General features: G+C 48.4%; 2 protein-coding genes across 2 annotated transcripts; one reads left to right on the forward strand and one right to left on the reverse strand.

Moving 5' to 3' along the window:
* Window positions 1–2,686: 2,686 nt before the first annotated feature.
* Window positions 2,687–3,637, forward strand: LOC142022751 (olfactory receptor 52B2-like). Its single transcript, XM_075012960.1, has one exon. It carries the CDS (start codon window positions 2,687–2,689, stop codon window positions 3,635–3,637), a length of 951 nt encoding a protein of 316 aa, XP_074869061.1.
* A 10,215-nt stretch (window positions 3,638–13,852) lies between these two features.
* Window positions 13,853–14,818, reverse strand: LOC142007609 (olfactory receptor 52B2-like). The gene has a single exon (XM_074984295.1). The coding sequence runs from the start codon at window positions 14,816–14,818 to the stop codon at window positions 13,853–13,855; it is 966 nt and encodes a 321-aa protein (XP_074840396.1).
* Window positions 14,819–20,168: the final 5,350 nt, after the last annotated feature.

Here is a 20,168-nt window from a genome sequence, read left to right on the forward strand (position 1 = left end):
GTATATAAAATCATGAATCCTGTGGAGAAAGTGAATATAGAAAAATGATTTATCTTTTCCCATAATAGAAGAACTAGGGGACACCAAATGAAATTGATGGGTAGTAGGTTCAAAACTAATAAAAGGAAATTTTTCTTCACACAGCACACAGTCAACCTGTGGAACTCCTTGCCGGAGGAGGCTGTGAAGGCGAGGACTCTATTAGGGTTTAAAAAAGAGCTCGATAAATTTTTGCAGGTTAGGTCCATAAATGGCTATAAGCCGGGGTAAAGTATAGTGCCCTAGCCTTCGGTACAGGGGCAGGAGATGGATGGCAGGAGATAAATCACTTGATCATTGTCTTCTGTTCTCCTTCTCTGGGGCACCTGGCATTGGCCACTGTCGGCAGACGGGATACTGGGCTGGATGGACCTTTGGTCTGACCCATTATGGCCATTCTTATGTTCTTATGTTCTTATGGAGATGTGGCCACGTGTGGCAACCGGACACATGTGAGAAGGAGCTCAGTGTAATTTAAGCAGTGAGGTGACTCAAGGTGAGTGTCAGGACAGCTGCAGCCAGGAGAAAATGCCCCCCACAGACACAGCTGCCAGGCTGACAGACAGGGAGGTGCCGGTCCCACAGACAGGTTTATAATGTAATGTCTCTGCCTGGGACACTCGGCCATTTCCAGACTGGCCGACATTGTAACGGGCCCAGGGAAGCCCATGGGTGTCATTAGTGCCACAGTCTCCTGCTCAGCCCTGAACCTGCAGAGCTGTGGTGTCCAGCCAGTTTGGAAGCAAGAAGCTCCAGCATTGGCAGATGTGGGATGACATGACACTTCTTCAGGCATTGTTCTGAGCTGCAGTAGTAGCCACTGATTTCAATGGGAAGTGTGACATTCAATCTCTCTTCAACATTCCCTTATTCCCCAATTCTGTAATTATTTATTGATTAAAGGTGACAATTAGGACTTGCCAGCAGATGCCCTCTGCCAGGCCATGTCCAGCTCATTCTGCAGAGAGGCTGAATTTAATTTGCAGGGGTGGCCCATAGGCAGGAGTCCACAGTCAGTGCAATAAATCTCCCACTGATGAGCAAGCCACACTGCAGGAATATCTCGGTCAACTGCTGTGAATAGGACTTGGAAATCACGTTGAATAATCAACTGAACATGAGCTTCTCTGGTCCAAAAGTGCGCCGGTGAGTTGGATGAATGCGCGGGGGACTCTCCGTTACCAGGAGAGGGACTCGTGTTACCTCCGCATTTAGCACTGAGGTGACCACCGCGGGAATGTGGGACTTGGACTCAGCAGAACAAGGCTGTTGAGAAAGTGCAGATGGGTCAGCGCAAAAGAGATTGGAAAACCAACCTGCTAATGACAGTCTCGAGCAGCCCCCTCTGCTTAGCTGAACAAAGACAGGGGTCAGAGAGACTTGCACACATCTTTCAAGTGCCTACGTGGTGAGCAGAAGTTTGAAACCAGAGGTCCTCAATCTCCCAGACAAACGTATAGCCAAGTTCAGTGGCTGGAAGGCGAAGCCAAAAAAATTCATTGTCGAAGTAAAGAACAAATTCTTAACAGGGAGAATAATTAGCTCTTGGGACAAGCTCTGACAAGGTAAAGTGGATTCTGCACCCCTGACAATCTTCAAATCAAGAGTGGAGGGTTTAGCAAGATGAGACCCAGTTCAAACAGAAATTGAATGCATGGAAGTTCTCTGGCCTGGGTTATCCAGGGGGTCAGAGCAGACGGTCACAGTGGTCCCTGCCGGCTTGAGAATCTCTGACCCCATTAGGAATCCTTTATGCTGTGACCTAACTTTGAGTTGTATCACAGGGGTGTTCATGTTAGTCTCTATCCAAAAAAAACCAAGAGGTAGTCCTGGAGCACCTTATAGATTAACAGATTTTTGGAGCATAAGCTTTCATGGGCAACAACCCATTTCATCAGATAATGCTTGTATCTGATTAGTTGGGTCTTTGCCCTTGAAAGTTTATGTTCCAACAAACCTGTTAGTCTATAAGACTAAACTTTGAGTTGTCAATATATCTATTTGCTCAGCACCTTACAATTATATTCAGCATCACTCAGTGGGGAAGGAGAGAGAAGGAAGAGAGCTGAGTGAAGCTGGCGAACAAACGTTTGGTGTCTGAACTCCACCTTTTTTTTCTGTTATAGTTGTAGAGCTGATGGAGATTTGCTTTAATGTCTGAGTTACAGGGAATTATCCTACCAGTAATTCCCGTTCTCTGGCTTGTATTATAGTGGGTTTGTAAAGTTCATATCTGACATCTGTGCTCCGTGAGGAGTCACGGTGATCGGATAAGTATCTATTGTTTAGAGCTATGAAAGCTGCTCTTCTACTCAGGTGGACATTGCATGCAAGGAAAGCCATCTCAGCTGCATATCCTGGGAATGTTTGCCCCTGGCTCCCGAAAAGAACTTGTTTCTGGATGAAACCCTCCAGCCCAGCCCACCAGCAGGAGTAAAATCCAGGACACCACCACTGTCCCACTTTCCCAGGGCTCTTTTCTGGCTGAAGGAGGCTGTGAGCCTTGCGAAAGCTCTATGCAGGGGTGAATTATGCTTCAGGACGTAAATGCAAAGTGAGTGTAAATGGGGTGGGTGACCCCAGCAAGTTCTGATTGTGTCTTTGCTTTCAGTTGTGTTTGGTGGCTGAGCGGAGCTCACAACTCTTCATGGTCATGCTCAACAGCACAAAATTCAGTCATCTCACATTTCTCCTGGTCGGCATCCCGGGCCTGGAGGCCTGGCACACCTGGATCTCCATCCCCTTCTCCTTGATGTACTCTGTTGCTCTTTTAGGGAACTGTGGTCTCATAGTCCTTATTGCAACACAGCGCCGGCTGCACGAGCCCATGTTCATTTTCCTCTCCATGTTGGCTGTCACTGACTTGATTTTATCTAATTGTACAGTACCTAACATGCTGGCCATATTCTGGTTTGCAGCCAGAGACATTTCTTTCACTTCCTGCCTTACCCAGGTGTTCTTTGTGCACTTTGGCTCTGTTGCTGAGTCGGCCGTCCTGCTGGCCATGGGGTTTGATCGCTACATAGCCATCTGTGACCCTCTCAGATACACCACTGTCCTCACCTACGCGAAGATTGGGAAAATAGCCACCGCTATATTCACCAGAAGCTTCTGTATAATTCTCCCAATTGTCTTTCTCCTCAAACGACTGCCCTTCTGTGCAAGCAACGTCCTACCTCACTCCTACTGTGAGCACATCGGGGTGGCCAGGCTGGCCTGTGCAGACATAACCCTCAATATCTGGTACGGCTTCGCAGTGCCCATTTTAACGGTTGTAGTCGACATCGTGTTTATCTCTGTGTCTTACCTGCTGATCCTCAGGACTGTCTTCAGGCTCCCCACCAAAGATGCCCGGATCAAGGCTCTTGGTACCTGCGGCTCCCACATCTGTATTATCCTATTATTTTACATCCCAGCCTTTTTCACTCTACTAACCCATCGCTTTGGCCATAACATCCCTCAACACATTCACATCCTGCTGGCCGATCTCTATGTGCTCATTCCCCCTGTGCTCAATCCCATTGTTTATGGGATGAAAACAAAGCAGCTGCAGGAACAAGTGGGCTACCTGTGGTCTCAGAAGCAGAAATGGTGCTGAGTACAGGACAATACAACTTACTAGCAACCTTCACTTCACTGTATGGACAGGGCCCCTTGGCACCCAGACATGGAAGTTAACTCTCTCATCCCTGTAGCAAAACAGATGTTTTCAGTTTCCAGGATGTTTCACTGCACATTCAGGGCCATGGCACCATGTGGATTCTTCTAGCAAAGAGGATTCTTCTAGTTTCCAAATAGGTGAAGGTTTCCTATAAAGAGGACATTGATCATACTTGTGGAACTCCTTGCCAGAGGAGTTTCCCGCACCTTCATTTGTTCAGCTTTTGAATACATCAGTCTATATTGTATTTATAGCCTGTTTCATGGCTTTCATGCTGTTGCATCCAAGATTATGACAATAAATGTGTACACTAGGATCAATAAAGCTGTTCTTATTCATGCCATAAACACTATATCAAGGTTCAAAGAAGAGCTCGATAAGTTCACAGAGTACTGACTATTAGCCAGGATGGCCAGGGATGGTGTCACTAGCCTTTGTGTGCAAGAAGCTGGGAATGGGCTATGAGGAATGAATTGCTTGGCGGTTCCTTGGTCTGTTCCTTCTCTCTGAGGGTCCTGGCATTGGCCACTGGACATTTGGTCTGACCCCGTCTGGCTGTTCTTATGTATGTTCTGGTTGTTCTCCATGGTCCCTGAAGGCAGAGAAGCAATAGGCTTAATCTGCAGCAGGAAATTTTAGGGTTGATATTAGGGAAACCTTTCTAACGCTCAGAGTAGGTTAGCATTGAAACAGAGACTATGGAGGTTGTCTCAGAGTGAGCTATGTTAGTCTGTAGCTTCACAGAAAACAAGCTGTCCTGTAACTCCATAAAGACTAACAAATGTATTAGGCCATGTGCTTTTGTGTTACTGCAGGGCTGTGGGACTGAACTGGACACACATCTCTCAGGGCGGTCTAGGAGCCCCTGGTCCTATTACAGCATCATGAAGGCCTGGACTAGAAGAATGTGGGAGAGGTCCATCAGGCTGAGCTGTCTCTTAGATACTGATGAGGGCTTATTCCTGGAGTGAGCAGTGCCTTTCTATGTCACTGGCACCTTGGCACAGAAAACAAACCCTTCTCTTTGCCTAGTTAGTAAGTCACGCTTTGTCCTTCCCTTGCCCTTTCCTGAGCTAGCCTTCCCCATGCAGGTCAGAGGCTGAGTTGTGGATGTCATTGGCTTTTACTTAGCCAGTGAAACAAGTCGTCAGGGTGGGTTGGAGGTGGAACAAATCTCTGGGGCTCCCTGCTGGTTCTGATCCCCTCCTTCCCCCAGGGCAGCTGTATAAATACCCCCATGTCTCCACCATCTTCAGTGTTAACCTTCCCAGCTCCTGAACAAATGGCACCTGTGCAAGCTCCGTCTTTGGTGCACCCTGTAAGCTGACCTCACAGCAATAATAGCCAGCTACGTAAATACCTCACTATGTTACTCAACGTGGTGGCTTATAGAAATGGAGGTGGCATGAACAAAAACGTGTTTACTGGTCATGTGACCTCAGGGCAGCGAGGAGGGAGGATCTCCTCAGAGTGATAAACAAGAACTGTCCCTGACCAAAATCTTCTGCCTGTTTTTCTGGCCCTCGAGAATCACTTCAGGCGTTTCCTGCCCTTTGAGGCTTTATAAGTCAGGGAGCTTCACAACAGCAGCTGCCGTCCATCTGACTGGCATTGTTTGTGCAGATCACCAGCTTGGAAAAAGACAACCCGTCCACCACCTACCCCGCTGTGTGTCATCTCTCTGTGGTCCTCTCCAGCGTTTCAGCACCGTGAACGTGGGACTCCCCAGCGTTCTGTCCGGCAGGCTCCCAATCAGCCCAAAGGCAGAAGGAGCTGGGCAGCTCTCCTCCAGCCCTGACAACTCCAGTGCAAGAAGTGATGAAGGGACCGTAATTTGGGGGTGTAACTTACCAGTTTATTTTCACCTGTAAATCCAGCAGGGAATGTTAAGGGTTTTTAATGTTCATGTCCATTGATTAGTTAAGAGCTATTCGTTTGTGTTGGGGGCTTTTTTATTCACTTGTCCCTTTTCACCTTCATCTGAGTCTCTTCTCTTTCTTTTTGGGGCCTAAATCCCCGGGTGACAGATACCGAGGGATGGGTGAGATTTGTTCTTCGGACTGGGGGTTTCGCACACCTTGTTTTCCAAAGCTGCGGGGAAACAACAACCCCTTGACTTGTTCATCTTTTGAATCCCTTATTTTTTACTGCATTTGTTGCCAGTTTCATGACTTCACTGCACTGGCATTTGTGATAAAGAGTATAAACTTGCATCTGTGAAGCTGTATTTATTCATGCTGTATATAAGCAAATAGAAAAGCTGTTTCCTCTGAGACTTTGGAAGAATTTTAATTCTAATGATGACTGAAATGTACAAACAGAGACATGCAAGAGTGCAGCAATGATGGTTGGACCAGCATTAAAGAGTGTTACACCAGGTGGCAGTGGTAGATGACGAACCTTAGTCCTGTTCCAGAAAAGGTCACTCATCTTGCTTTTGCCCCTGTGTACTGAACCAATGCTTCCAACCCAAAGACAAGACAAAAGCATTCTCAAGCGCTAAAATACAAACCAGTCCCATTAAGCATGTTCTTTATTAGCTACTGCTTACACACTTCAAGTCTTAAAGCACATGTACACCTTGACAATGACACAGTTAAACAAAGTTCACAACATTGCAGCTGGGACATCATGTCACTTTGCTCACACACGTCATTACCCCATCATTAGGGCCTCACTCCTTGTTTACCCATGGGGGGACTTGGCGGATAAGATTCTGCAGTACCCCAAGGTGCTGAGACCTTATCTGGGGTGAGTGAAGTTGCTGCTCTACAGGCTTGGCTGAGGCCCAGCTGGCCTTAAGCTCATAGGGTAGAGGGCAAGGCTTGAGCCCCTCCGCTCACAGGTTCTATTCCTGGGGCTATCAGCCTACCAACTGGTGCATTGGCTAGAAAGAATTGCTGGAAGCTTTTAGAAGCTCAGGATGTGTTTCTTCACTGCCCAGAAGCCTGTCATGCCCAGAGGCACTGAGACCTCATCTGGGATGAGGGAACTCCCTGCTCTACAGCCTTGGTCAAGAGCTCTGCGCCCTCTAGCTCATGTGGTAGAGTGAAGGGCTTTAGACCCTATGCTCACAGGTTCTATCCCTGGGGCTGGTAACCCAGGTCTCTCAGCATTACAGCTCTTAAAGGAAAAGGTAGTTCTCAGACCATCTGGGAAGTTCTGTGACTTTCTACAAAGGACCAGAACATTTTCGGAGGTTGGTGACATCTGAACCCACACACTTAAATCCTCAAAACATTTTAATTTCAAGGTTATAGTCTCCCTTTGGTCACTAACAACACAAACAGAAGCCCGAGCCCAGCGTCCCTCAAGCCAGACACTCCAGGCAGTCTCCTGGTTCACCAGCCCCACAATCCAGCACCGAATGTGGACTCCCCACCACCTGCTGCTCCTTACCCTGATCCTACCTCCCAGCAGTCATTGTAGCCTAGCACAGAGGGGTCACAAGACAGCTCATGTTTGGTCCAACTGCCCCCAAGCAGATGGACATGGAGGGGCAGCTGGCCCAAATTCAGGGGGAAGCGACGCAATTCTTAGGGACATCAATATTGCTTTCACCCTGGGATGGGTGTGGCTAGTGCAGTCTCTTGTGACCCATGTTCTGGCTGGAATCTCCCTGCTCACCACAACAAAGCAGTAAACACCCACGTGGACATTGGCAGAGCATTTGCCACGCTGTGTGCTTTTCACAGAGAAGGAGGTGCCCAAGGGCTATTGACCGGATGGAGAAACCTCTGGCCTGTGCTCTGCAGGAGGCCACAGCAGATGATCGTGATGGTTCCTGGGCCCATTACCAGAGTACCTGAGCTTCTTACGCCCGCTGAGGGGTTTCCCACACTGCACCACTGGGAAGCTGGCAGGCACATCATGGGGGAGAGGGAGGGTAGGCAAGGGAAAAGGCTGGAGAAAGAAGCCCAGTGAAGTTTCTTGACTTCCAGGTGTGCCATAGGATACAGTGTCTCGTTGTCCCCTGGGAAAGGGGTAAGTCAGACCCAGCCCCACCTCTGTGCCCAGCCACTTGTGTGCAGTGGAGCCAGAGGTGGCTTTAGTTAGTGGGGCCCCTGCACACCTTCATCTTTGGCCTCCTCCTACCACTCCCCCACGACGACCCAGCCAAGGAAAAGATCCTCATCTCCTCTCCCCCTTCCCACTCCCCCTTTGTCATTATCTTTCCCCCTCTCCTCCTGTGAGTAAAAGAAGTAAATTAAAGTAAAGGCAGGTAATTTGATTGGGGCAGGAGGTCGGGGTGCCAAAGAGCCTGTGGGGTTCAGGGTCTTGAAGGATGGTTGGGTTCAGGATGAACAACGAGAAGTCGAGTGGCACCTTAGAGACCAAAGCTGCATCTACACTGACAAAAACCTTTGAAATGGCCATTCTAATGGTAAAATCAAAGAATACTAATGAGGCTCTGAAATGCTAATTGAGCACGTCCTTAGCATGCCCCCAGCCACGGCACGTTCGCTTGCCCACAGCTCACATACATGGGGGTCCTTTTCAAAAGGACCCCTCCAACAGCGAACTCCCCTTAATCCTGTCAGTGGATAGGAATAAGGGGATGTTGATGCTGGCAGGGTCCTTTCAAAAAGGACCCCCGTGTAGATGAGCTGTGGGTGAGCAAACAGTGGCACTTTCGAAGTGCTGCAGCCGGCAGCATGCTAATGAGGCTCTGAATATGCATTTCAGAGCCTCATTCGTGTTCTTTGATTTGGCCATTAGCGTGGCAATTTCCAAGTTTTTTGTCAGTGTAGACGCAGCCCAAAAGACTCACTTCGTCGGATGCATAAGGTGCCACAAGACTTCTCAATGTTTGTGCAGATGCAGACTGAGACAGCTGAGCCTCTGATACTTGGGCTCCAGTGCAGGCTCTGGGCAGGGCCGGGGATTTGGCTGTGGGAAAGGGTCTGGGGGACAGTGTTCACCACGGGCAGTGCAGCTCCAGAAGAGATGGGTGTACACTTTGGCAGCAACTCCTTGGCAGTGCAGAGCAGAGGGTCTCCACTCCCGGCTCCCCGCAGGCACCGTCCCCACACCTCCCATTGGCCACAGTTCCTGGCAGTCACTGCTTGGGGCACACCAACATATGGAAAGACCCCTGGATGCAACAGGAACATGATTGTCACTTTCAGGAACAGCACAGCCATGGCCATCGCTGCAGGGCATGGGCCTGAAGCAGTCCCCATCCAGTGGGGACTTTCACACAGGCCTTGTCCACAGAAGGAGAGAACCACTGTGACCAGGCCAGGGGGCCAAGCTCCGAAATGGGAAAAGTCTGTCCCTGAGAGAGACTGAGGGGCGTTACCACAAGACACAGCATGACTGCAAAATAGGAGACTGCTGGGAGGGCGAAATCAGCTCCATTGAAGAGGAGGGGGGCAAAAAAATGGGAGAGGGAAGTGGGGGTGAAAATTACTGCCAGAGACTATTCAGTGACTTGCCTGGGATCACAACAAATATAAGACACAGAAGAGCCTGTCTTTGTAATATGCAATTATAATAAATAAACAGCGTCATTATTTTATGAATGTATTTTCCCTTTGCTAAGGAATAACTATTTATGAACACGAGGGGACACAATTTTATATTCTTGCCTCAGGTGCATAATTAGCTAGTTACAGCTCTGCCTCTCCCCTGCTCACCCCCCGGTTTTGAACTGCCTTGGGTCACCGAGTCTTCCTGAATTGTCCAAAGGGGTCCCCATCTGGAAGAGGTTGGGCACCGCTGGAATACGCCCTCTCTTAGGATGGGGCAGCAATCCTGGGTTCAGAGCACACAGGTTCCTAAAGTGATGAGCTGGACTGAAGACCGAAGGGTCACCTGTATATCTGCCCATGTGGAGGGGAATTCACTGTTCCTCCCTGTGTGGAAGCACGTCCTAAATGGAGCTTGTCCACGGGCAGGTCACCTGTCCGTGGCCTTTTGTGGGCATTATCCCAGATGACACGGCCTCAGGCAAGTTCCCCAGATATGGAGTGGAGTGAAGAGCTGCTTTACCTGGTACCACACCTTCTGCCTTTGGATCTTCAACAGAGGGCATCTTGCTGCACACAAGATATGATGGGAAACTGTTTAATCTTGCAAGGCTGAAAGCTAAGTCTAAGGGGCGGGAAGTCCTCATCAGAGACATGCTGTTCGCAGACGATGCTGCTGTAGTGTCTCACACAGAAGACCAGCTTCAAAAACTGCTGGATCAGTTCTCCAAAGTGTGCAAGGACTTTGGGCTTACCATCAGCCTAAAGAAGACAAACATACTCTGTCAGGATGTTGCTGAATCCCCATCAATCAGCATTGACAACTATACCTGAGAGGTCTTCCACGAGTTCGTTTACCTCGGGTCCACCATCACTGACACCCTGCCGTAGGACACTGAGCTAAATAGGAGGATCGGAGGAGCGGCCACAACTCTGTCCAGACTCAGCAAGAGAGTGTGGAATAACAACAAGCTGAACACTCACACTAAAATGCAAGTCTACAGAGCCTGCATCCTCAGCACCCTCCTTTACGGCAGTGAGACTTGGACCCTGTATGCCCTCCAGGAAAAGAGGCTGAACGTCTTCCACTTGCGCTGCCTCAGGCCCATTCTTGGAATATCATGGAAGGACAGAGTGACCAACACTGCCGTCCTCGAGCAAGCTGGAATCCCAACCATAACACACTGGCACAGAACCCCAAAATGCAATGGGGCTGCAGGCACTGGGGTAGGTGCCCACAATGCATTGCTGACACAGTCAAGCCTAGCCAAGGCAATGGAGACACACTGTGTCAACTTTCTCAATGTGTGTGGATGCTCATCTTTGACTTTATAAAATCTAGTGGTAAAAAGTCAACTTCAATAAATGTTACTTTATTTTGTACTGTAGACATAGCCTTAGAACATAATAGGAGACGGGCAGCTGACTGTGAAAGAATGCCTAGCCAGATTACACAGATGGATTCTGTTCCACATCTCAGAAATTTAACTGGGACGTGTTGTCTGACCATGTGGTCAATGGCAGAATGCCCCAAATAAGGATGGATAAGAAATCTGAACACGTGATTCTCCACATGTGCAGGGGGTGTAAAGACGCTCCTGAGAGTCACCAGTTTGTCTTCAGTCTGCAGTCTCGATCCTGTCTCCAAACTCCAGGCTGCTGTTTGCAGAACCATCTCTGCTGTGAACTGAGCCATTAGAAAGGCAGCATATTCCATCTGCTTTATGACTGATGCATGTAATTTGAGCACTTCAAAAATTTTCTTTCTTTCTTTCTTTTCTTCTTAAACAATTCTTTCTTTTTATTAATTTTTTTTAGATTTTAGATTCTAAAGAATTGGCACAACATTTTGTTTTGCAGAAGATCTAAGTATAATATTGACCTGGGAATGAGGCAGGTCCCCTTGTGGGCTAGAAGAATCCAGGTGGATTTGGTGAGCTTGGTTTTCATCACTTCTTTTCTGCATAAGGAGACATACTGGTTGGGGCACCAGGCAGGCTAGAGCTCCTGAGGGGTTAGCGGTGTAGCTCTTTGCTGGCCAGGAAGGCAGCAGAGGTGCTTCTCTGCCATGTTACTGGAAGTGGTCCCAGTATTGCCCAGAGGTTGGGTTTGTTCCCCAAGGTGTCGTATCTACCTGGTGCAGTTTCCCCGCAGGACTTGGTAGCTCATTGGAGCTGACGTTTGACCACGTGGCACAGTGCCAGGGGCTGGCATGAACTGTTGCCCTCACTGCCTCTCCCTTGGCACAGAGTGTGCGTTGCTGATGTGAGTGGGGCCCCACGTGACAGTTCAAGTGTTACTGCTCCATTGAACGCTGACCTCTAGGTGCAGCTGGCAGGGCGTGGTGGAGAGTTCCCAGAAGCGCTGTTTATAACTAGGCACAGGCTGTGCCCCACTCTGCCCTGTGGGTCGCAATTACCACCCCTTCAGCCAACAGGGACAACATCTGACGTAGGTCTGTTACACTCGACTCCATGGTTTGCAGAACTTTTCCAGCCCATTACTGCGAAAGGTTTTACCAGTTCTGACAATCGAGTGTCAATTTCCAGTGTTTTACCTGCTCCACAGGCAATTCCCCGGGTCCAGTTTTTACCATCACAGTGTGTCACCCATTGACCACTTGACATGTGGGTCCTGCTACAGGCACAGCGGGTAGAGCTGCCTCCCCAAATCCCAGTGCTGTGTGGTGAGTTCTACCTCTCCCCAGTGGGAGTTGCACAAAGGGTGATTGTTTGGCTCCTTCCCTCTTGTGGCCACCACGGTGCACTGCTGACCTGCCGGCAGCGCCCAGTGGAGCCAACATGAACCTCATTTTTGTGCTCCTACAACACACCCACAAGCACAGGCTGGAGATATTCTCCATCCCTCATCCATGTGATTCCCATCTAGTTTGGGATCACATTAAAATCGCCCTTAACCCGAGCGAGTAACACTTTACCGAGTCCTCCCATGGATACTGTTTTCATCCCTCCCCCTCCCACCTGACAGATCATTCCCCCATTTTCCTATTCCTACAGCCACTGCCGTTCTATTCATCCTGCCCCTTAGGTGTTCCTCAGGGCCAGTGCCCTCATCCCATTGCAGGTGGAGGGCTGGTGGTGTCACTGTTCTCTGCCCACTGGAGTTTATGGGCTGCACCAGAAAGTGTCCTTTCAGTCCCTTGTTTCACTTCACGGAGGTGAGGTAGCTGAACACGGGAGGTTGTTTGGTTCATCTTGACTGGATTCTGGACACCACTCGAAGGCCTGACAGTCAGTAAAAGAGTTCCGGCCTCTTCCTGAGGGGCTGGAATGTATGTTACCGATCCCGCCTGACTGCCCATTGACAGCCGAGGATGCCATGAGGATCGTGAGAATTAATCCTGCAAAGGCAATTGTGATTAGCAACACCAATAGCCTCATTCAAAGCCAGGGACATTTGGTCTTCCATTTGCTCTATCCTCCTTTTCACCTTCCCTCCCACTTGTACCTTTATATTTGTGTGCAATTCCCATTCCCACCCGGTGTGCTCTCTGCCCAGTACCAGCAGCTTGTCCTTAAGTCCAAACTGGCATTTCCAAGCACAGGTAGACTGTGATTCTCAGGCAGGAGATACCACACACTGACCTGTGTTGCTGTGTGTGATAAACACCCTTGCACAATATCCACCAAAATAACAGCAATAAAACAAAACCAGCACAGAACTCACAACACAATTTTTGTGGGAATAGTACAACCCTGCTGGTGCCAGTAGGCCTGTTGACTGTCTGAAAAACTAAGAAACGTTTCTCAGTCCTCGGTAGAGACACACTATTGGTTAATGGTTCCCTTCCTGTCCCACATTTCCTTGCTCTTTGGAGTAAAGCAGAAGAATTACCTCCGCACTTTTCTTATTTGTGAGTTGAGCAGGTGGTGTACCACAGTTTCCACTTTCACACGTCAGGCCCTGTGTGCACTCATTTCCCTGAGGTGATAAGATTTAACATTATTTCTTGGTAGGAGCCGAAGGGCAGCATTACTATGAGAGATGGTTTTAATTACAGGTTGAACCTCCCAAGTCTGGCATCCAAACGACCTGACCAGTGTCGAACGAGAAAATTTGTTGGCCCTTTGGAGGTCAATGTTGTCTTTCACATTACCAACACTTTCACTGCTTGCTGGGCTCTTAGAACGCGTTTTGGGGGTAAATTACAGCTAAACAACAGCACAGAACACTGACAGCCGGGACAGGGGCTGTAAAAAGCTATGCAACCGCAGGAAAGTTGGCCCCACCCTTGAAAAGTGGCCATCCTGCTAAGTAAAATGATGCCAAATTCTGTGTGGTAGCGGGTGAGAGAGCAGGAAGATAGTGGTTCAACCTGAACCATCTTTGGGGCACTCTGATTACTCACAGCCACATTAAGGCCCAGAATTTCTGGAATTGTTCTTTGTAGCCTTTCCCCTTTCCTCAGCTTCAGAGGCACATGGTTTTAATGTTTGTACCCCTCTGGCAGTTCTCAGTTGTGTCTTCTGGATCAGTGTCATTGGAGTCATGTCAGTCTCAGGAGATCAGAGACTGACAGCGGACGAGGAAATGTCTTTAATTGGTGACAGAGACAAGGTTTCAAGCTTACACTTTACAAGCCCAAAGTTACAAAACTGCTACAGTGCAAAGGAACATCTGGCTTTAATTTTTAAGTGTCAAAATATTTTTGTTTCTTCCTTTAGCACAGTAGGAAGCTTCTGCTGCAGCATCGATAAAACACCTTGATCACCCTATTCAGGATCGCTTTTGTTGTCACCCCATAAATGATGGGGTTTAACATGGGAGGAAGGAGCAGATGGAGATGGGCCAGGAGGTTGAGAACATAGCCGGGCAGGATGTGTCCTAAACTGTATGCAAAAAAGGAGAAAAAAGATGGTGGGTAGAACATCAGTATGACAGAGATGTGGGAGCCGCAGGTGCGCAGAGCTTTGAGCCGGGCGTTGCTGGATGGGAGCCGGAAGACGGCCCTGAGGATCAGCACATAAGACATAGCAATGAGCGCAGCATCCAACAGAAATACTAACATAGCCATGACGATGCCTAACACCGTGTTGGCTGTGGTGTTGTCGCAGGCCAGCCGGGCGATGCCATTGTGCTCACAGAAGGTGTGTGGCAGGAGGTTGGTCCTGCAGAACTTCAGTCTCTTCGCCAGCAAGACAACAGGGAAAACAACACAGAAACTTCTTGTGACAATGGCCAGCCCCATCTTCCCAATCACAGTCTTGGTTAGCACAGTGCTGTATCTCAGGGGGTTGCAGATGGCAACATACCGGTCAAATGCCATGGCCACCAGGATGGCCGACTCGGCAATAAAACTGAAATGGACGAAAAACAACTGGGTGAGGCAGGCAGCAAAAGAAATTTCCCCTGCTCTGAACCAGAATAGATCCAGTATCTTGGGCACTGTGGTGGTCGATAACAGTAGATCAGCTGTGGCCAGCATGGAGAGGAAAAGGTACATGGGCTCATGGAGGCTTTGTTCTGTCCCGATGATGAATAGGAGCAGAGAGTTGCCAAAAAGTGCTGCAATGTACATCACACAGAAGGGGATGGCCATCCAGATGTTCGACTCCTCCGTACCTTTGATGCCGGTCAGGATGAAGTTTACAGGGGCAAAATAGGTCTGATTGTCGTCTGGCATCATGTACCATCCCTTGTAGCTTTTTGTGACATTTCCAGGAGCTAAAGGCAAAAGTGAAAATCAGTGAGAACTCAAGTGTGAGCAAGGACTGGAATGCATTTGGTGACAGAGTTAAGGCTGCCTCTGGGAGGCCACCTGGGAAGTGAGATGCCACCGAGCCCTCTGACCCACCATCATGTACCCCACTCACACTCTGTTTCTGGAACAAGAGACATGCTCCTGGTCTTATTAATTCACCAGCATTTACAGAGGTACAGACACACCTTTTTACCATTATATGAGCCCCTGGAGACCACAGTCAAATTAATTCCAAGCTTCCCAGACTCACACCCTGCTGGAGGATAAACCAAAAATGTTACTGCCTTATGTGCCACTGAGAACCATACAGCATCAGGCCACAGAATTCCCTCCCTCCCTGCCTTTGGAGAGGAGTATACAGTGAGTTTGCCCCTTGAGCTATGATTTTCCCTTGTGCTCCAATGCAACTCAGTCATTAAGAGAAAGCAAAAACAAGTACACAAACTAGAAAACATATATTTTAAATGATCATAAGTGAGAGGAAAGTGATCAGAACAGAAAACTTAGCAAAGAAATTCTCACCCTGGCTAATGGTACAAGCCGTCCTGATGATTTTCAAGACACAAGATGCACTTTCTTTATGTCTTGGAATCCCCACAGTCTTCATGCACAGGCTAGAAATTGCTTTAGCCTTTTATGTCAATTAGGTTGTCATGGGATAGGAGGAAAGGTCCTTTCATGGATCGGGAATTGGTTAAAAGACAGAAAACAAAGGGTGGGAATAAATTGTACATTTTCACAATGGAGGAGGGTAACTAGTGGTGTTCCCCAGGGGTCAGTCCTGGGACCGATCCTGTTCAACTTGTTCATCAATGATCTAGAAAATGAGGTAAGCAGTGAGGTGGCCAAGTTTGCAGATGACACCAAGTTGTTCAGGACAGTCAAAAGCAAAAGGGATTGTGAAGAACTACAAAAAGATCTCAGCAAACTGAGTGATTGGGCAGCAAAATGGCAAATGAAATCTGGGTAAGTGTAAGGTAATGCATGTTGGAAAAAATAACCCAAATTACACGTACTACATGATGGGGTCAAATTTAGCTACGACAGATCAGGAAAGGGATCTTGGAGTTATAGTGGATAGTTCTCTGAAGACATCCATGCAGTGTGCAGCAGCAGTTAGTAAGGCAAATAGGATGTTAAGAATTATTAAAAAAGGGATCGATAATAAGACAAAAAATATCATACTTCCCCTATATAAAACTATGGTACGCCCACATCTTGAGTACTGCATGCAGATGTGGTCTCCTCACCTCAAAAAAGATATATTGGCATTAGAAAAGGTTCAGAAAAGGGCGACTAAGATGATTAGGGGCTTGGAAAGGGTCCCATATGGGGAGAGGCTAGAGAGACTGGGACTTTTCAGTTTGGAAAAAAGGCGATTGAGGGGCGATATGATAGAGGTATATAAAATCATGAATGGTGTGGAGAAAGTGAATATAGAAAAATTATTTACCTTTTCCCATAATACAAGAACTAGGGGACACCAAATGAAATTGATGGGTAGTAGGTTCAAAACTAATAAAAGGAAATTTTTCTTCACACAGCGCACAGTCAACCTGTGGAACTCCTTGCCCGAGGAGGCTGTGAAGGCCAGGACTCTATTAGGGTTTAAAAAAGAGCTTGATAAATTTTTGCAGGTTAGGTCCATAAATGGCTATTAGCCAGGGATAAAGTATGGTGCCCTAGCCTTCAGAACAAGGGCAGGAGATGGATGGCAGGAGATAAATCACTTGATCATTGTCTTCTGTTCTCCTTCTCTGGGGCACCTGGCATTGGCCACCGTCGGCAGATGGGATGCTGGGCTCGATGGACCTTTGGTCTGACCCAGTATGGCCATTCTTATGTTCTTATGTTCTTATGATCAAGCACTTACCCACCAGTTTGGTCTTTGACCCTCTGTTGTTTGCAGCAGTCTTTTTCTCTGGGGGGCCATGAAAAATATAAGATGAAGGCTCTCCATGTCTTAAAGAGCTTTAGCGTATGGCAGGATCCACATTTCAAAGTTCCACTGGAAGTTGATCATTCTCAGGGAGTCTCACCAGGTGGAAGATAAATTTCTCCCAAAGCCTTTTGTTTCTTTTTCTTGTACAGAACCGTGCTAACCAGCTGTCCAGACTGAAACATTTTGCCTAGTGGGCATTGCCCAAGTGTAACCAGAATCAAATTACGCATACAACTTTAGTTCCAAAAATGATGCATGGATGCAAAGAGGATAATCTTGTTCAGCAAATCAAAACTTCTCCAGTGACACCTCACATGACTAATCCTCTAAAACCTGAATTATAACTTTATCATATTCACATGATAATAATATCACAGTGAAGAAGATGAAGTGCAGCATAAAAGACTACATCATAGCTACCATAAAACACTTCCTTGTGTGCCAGCTGCCTGTCAGGTTAGACCATAAATCCAGAAATGCTCTCATGCTACACAATGTCTCCAATCCTCCAGAAGGATGATGGTTGGATGGTTCTGGCCCTGGTTAAGCAGGGTGTGAACCTCTTCTTGTCCATCTCCACAGAAGAATGGCACCTCCACATTTGCTACAGCCATTTTCTGGGCTCACAGGGTGAGCATGAAGGGTGTTAAAACGGCCATATGACTGATTCTTCTATCCCTTACCCTGGTTTCACAGTCACTACTGTGGAGTCACTTTCAGTTCATCATGGCATCAGAGCAAGACATGCTTCATTCTTTGGCAAGATACCTCCTCCTGGTTCCTTCAGGCTCTGAGGCCTTGACCTGACCAAAGCACAAGCACACAAGTAAAATCGAGTCAACTCCCACTGATGGAAAGGTGTAATTTTTTAAGGATTGGATCCAAAATATTCAGGCCAATCTCAAGTGAGGTGCAGTCTACACTGCAGTCTGTAGGGTAACTACATTGCTCAGGCATGTGAAAAATCCAGCCCTGTGAGTGACGCTGTTACCCTGATCTAACATGAAAAGCAGCCAGTTAGGAACTGCATTAAGTGGCAAACCAAGGACAGGAAACAGAAGACGTTTGTTTGGGAATTTACCCAGGGGCAGTCCCCAGAGAGTTTCTGTGACTTTCAGGCTCATGTGAGCATTAAATATACCTGCAGATACTCCTTCAAAGTGGACGATGTGGCTAATGAGTGATCAGTTCTTGTTACTTGCAAAGTATGCGCCTTGTTTTTCTTTCTCCCAGAGGAAAGGAACAACTTTATGTGTACAAAGTGTAAACTGGTCTCCATACTGGAGGAGAAGTTTGAAAGACTAGAGCCCCAAGTCACTACCTTGCATTGCATCCAGGAAAATTAAGATTTTCTGGATAGAAGTCAGCTTTTGGCTCTGCAGGTGTAGCATGCTGAAGCATAAGAGAGCAGTGCAGAACACGGAGGAAACTTGGGAGCATGTGTTCTCCAGGAGGGAAAAAAAGGAGATAACTCTGGTAATCTCTGGTGCAGATAGAGGTCAGAAACCATTTTCAGGTTCTCTGCACTGGTCCAGCAACCACTGTGTTTCAAAAAGAGAATCCTCCTCACTGCTACAAGCTGGAGACCAACTGGTCAAGCAGAAGATCTTCAGAAAAAGACCTGGGGAGTGCTGTGGATGAGAAGCTCGATATGAGTGTGACTTGTTTCCAAGAAGGCAAATGACATGTTGGACTGCATTAGCAGGAACTTTGCCAGCAGAACAAGGGAAGTGATTATTCCCCTTTGTTTGGCACTAGTGAGGCTACATCTGGAGTACTGTGCACAGGGGGCTGGACTAGATGACCTCCTGAGTTGTCTTCCAGCCCTAATCATCCATGGTGCTAAGATTCAGGAGCAATTGTGGCTAGTTCTCTGAAAGTATCCGCTCCCGAGTTCTTTTCCAACCACCGTCTCTGATTCAGTGATGCTAGGGGAATGCACTGTGTTGCCAACCGGGAGGAGAGGAGAGGAGAGGAGGGGAAAGGAGACCTCTCTCCTGTTGCCGTGGAGCTCTTCGTTCAGGCAGAGCAGCAGTGCAGCTGCTTGGAGGCAGTGCATGAAGCCAAGAGGTTCCTGTAGCCCTTATACAGAGAATTGCTGCAGCAGGAGATGAAAGGTGTCCAGATGTCCCATTTTTAAAGGTACAATCCCACATTTACATCCTTCTGTTGGTGTTCTGCCCCACCTCTGAGCCCCTCCCACCCAGTCACCTCCATGCTGGGCACACAGCACAATTCATCCCCACACACACAGCAAAAAGGAGGGGGAACACTCTGCCCAGCGCTCTCTGCACCTCCCAGCCCCCACCTGGGTGCTGCCACCAGAGACCCTGGGCGTGCTCCTAGCACAGACCCTCTCCCCTGCTCAGCCACCTCCCTGGCCAGGTTTGCTGCAGCCCCTGTGGTCAGCTACCCTGAACCCTGATGCGAAATGCATCCCTACGGCTTAACCCCTTCCTGACTGCACTCCAGTGGGCTGGCAGGAGCAGCTGGGTTATGTTGGTGGCCAGCAATAGGCTGCAGGTGTTGGCTGCATTTGGAAGCTCTGTGTTCATTCCCCAAACAAGCTGTCCCAGGCACAGTGGGGTGCAGCAAAGAGAAGGGATGAGCTGTGGGGAGACGTGAGAGAAATCGTCCCTTTCCCCACTTCTTCCACCCGTGACTGGAGGCAGCTCCTGCCCTGTCGATCCCACTCAGTGTGAAAATGCTGCTGCTGGCCCCATTCCGGTGTGAATCCTGCCAGAAATCTGGGGACGTGCGAACTGCTCATGTCCAGGATCCCTTCCCCTCGCCAGGTTACCTCAGGAGCATTCAGCACCAGTACAGGAGAGCTGGGGCCAGCCAGGCACTGAGGGTGGATAGCACCAGTAGGGAAGGTGCCTTCAGTTGTCCAGTCAGCCCCAGAGTGAGAAAGGTGCTTTACAGCTGTGCTGTGTTCAGCCTGGGGAAATACAGTTGTAGAAAACCGGCGGACCATGGACATCAGTGCAGGCCTGAGAATCAGCCGCCCCTGGGTACAGACGTATGGACAGTCACAGCCCTGCTGCTTCGAACCTGCTGATCTCTGCCAAGTGCATTGGATCTGGCCCCAAGCCCCTCACTGACTTTAATGGAAGCTTTGCTCACGTGAAGGCGACATGTTCTGAGGGTTAGAATCTGACAGGACGGGAGGAGATTTCAAAGGAACGGCCCAGCCTAGTACCACAGATTCCACAAGAGCCCTGGTAATTTCTAAGGGGATGGATCATAATCTAGGCATAAAATCCCACAGTGCCCCTGTCCTGACACGGCCCCTCAGCGCAGGGCCGGGGGCATTGGCTCAGTGCCAGGGGC

Source organism: Carettochelys insculpta, chromosome 1 (genome assembly GCF_033958435.1).
Source record: "Carettochelys insculpta isolate YL-2023 chromosome 1, ASM3395843v1, whole genome shotgun sequence".
Taxonomy (NCBI): domain Eukaryota; kingdom Metazoa; phylum Chordata; order Testudines; family Carettochelyidae; genus Carettochelys; species Carettochelys insculpta.

Bases quoted from the DNA above. Each gene is read 5' to 3' on its own strand.
- LOC142007609 (XM_074984295.1), bottom strand. From the start codon at position 14,818: ATGATGCCAGACGACAATCAGACCTATTTTGCCCCTGTAAACTTCATC.
- LOC142022751 (XM_075012960.1), top strand. From the start codon at position 2,687: ATGGTCATGCTCAACAGCACAAAATTCAGTCATCTCACATTTCTCCTG.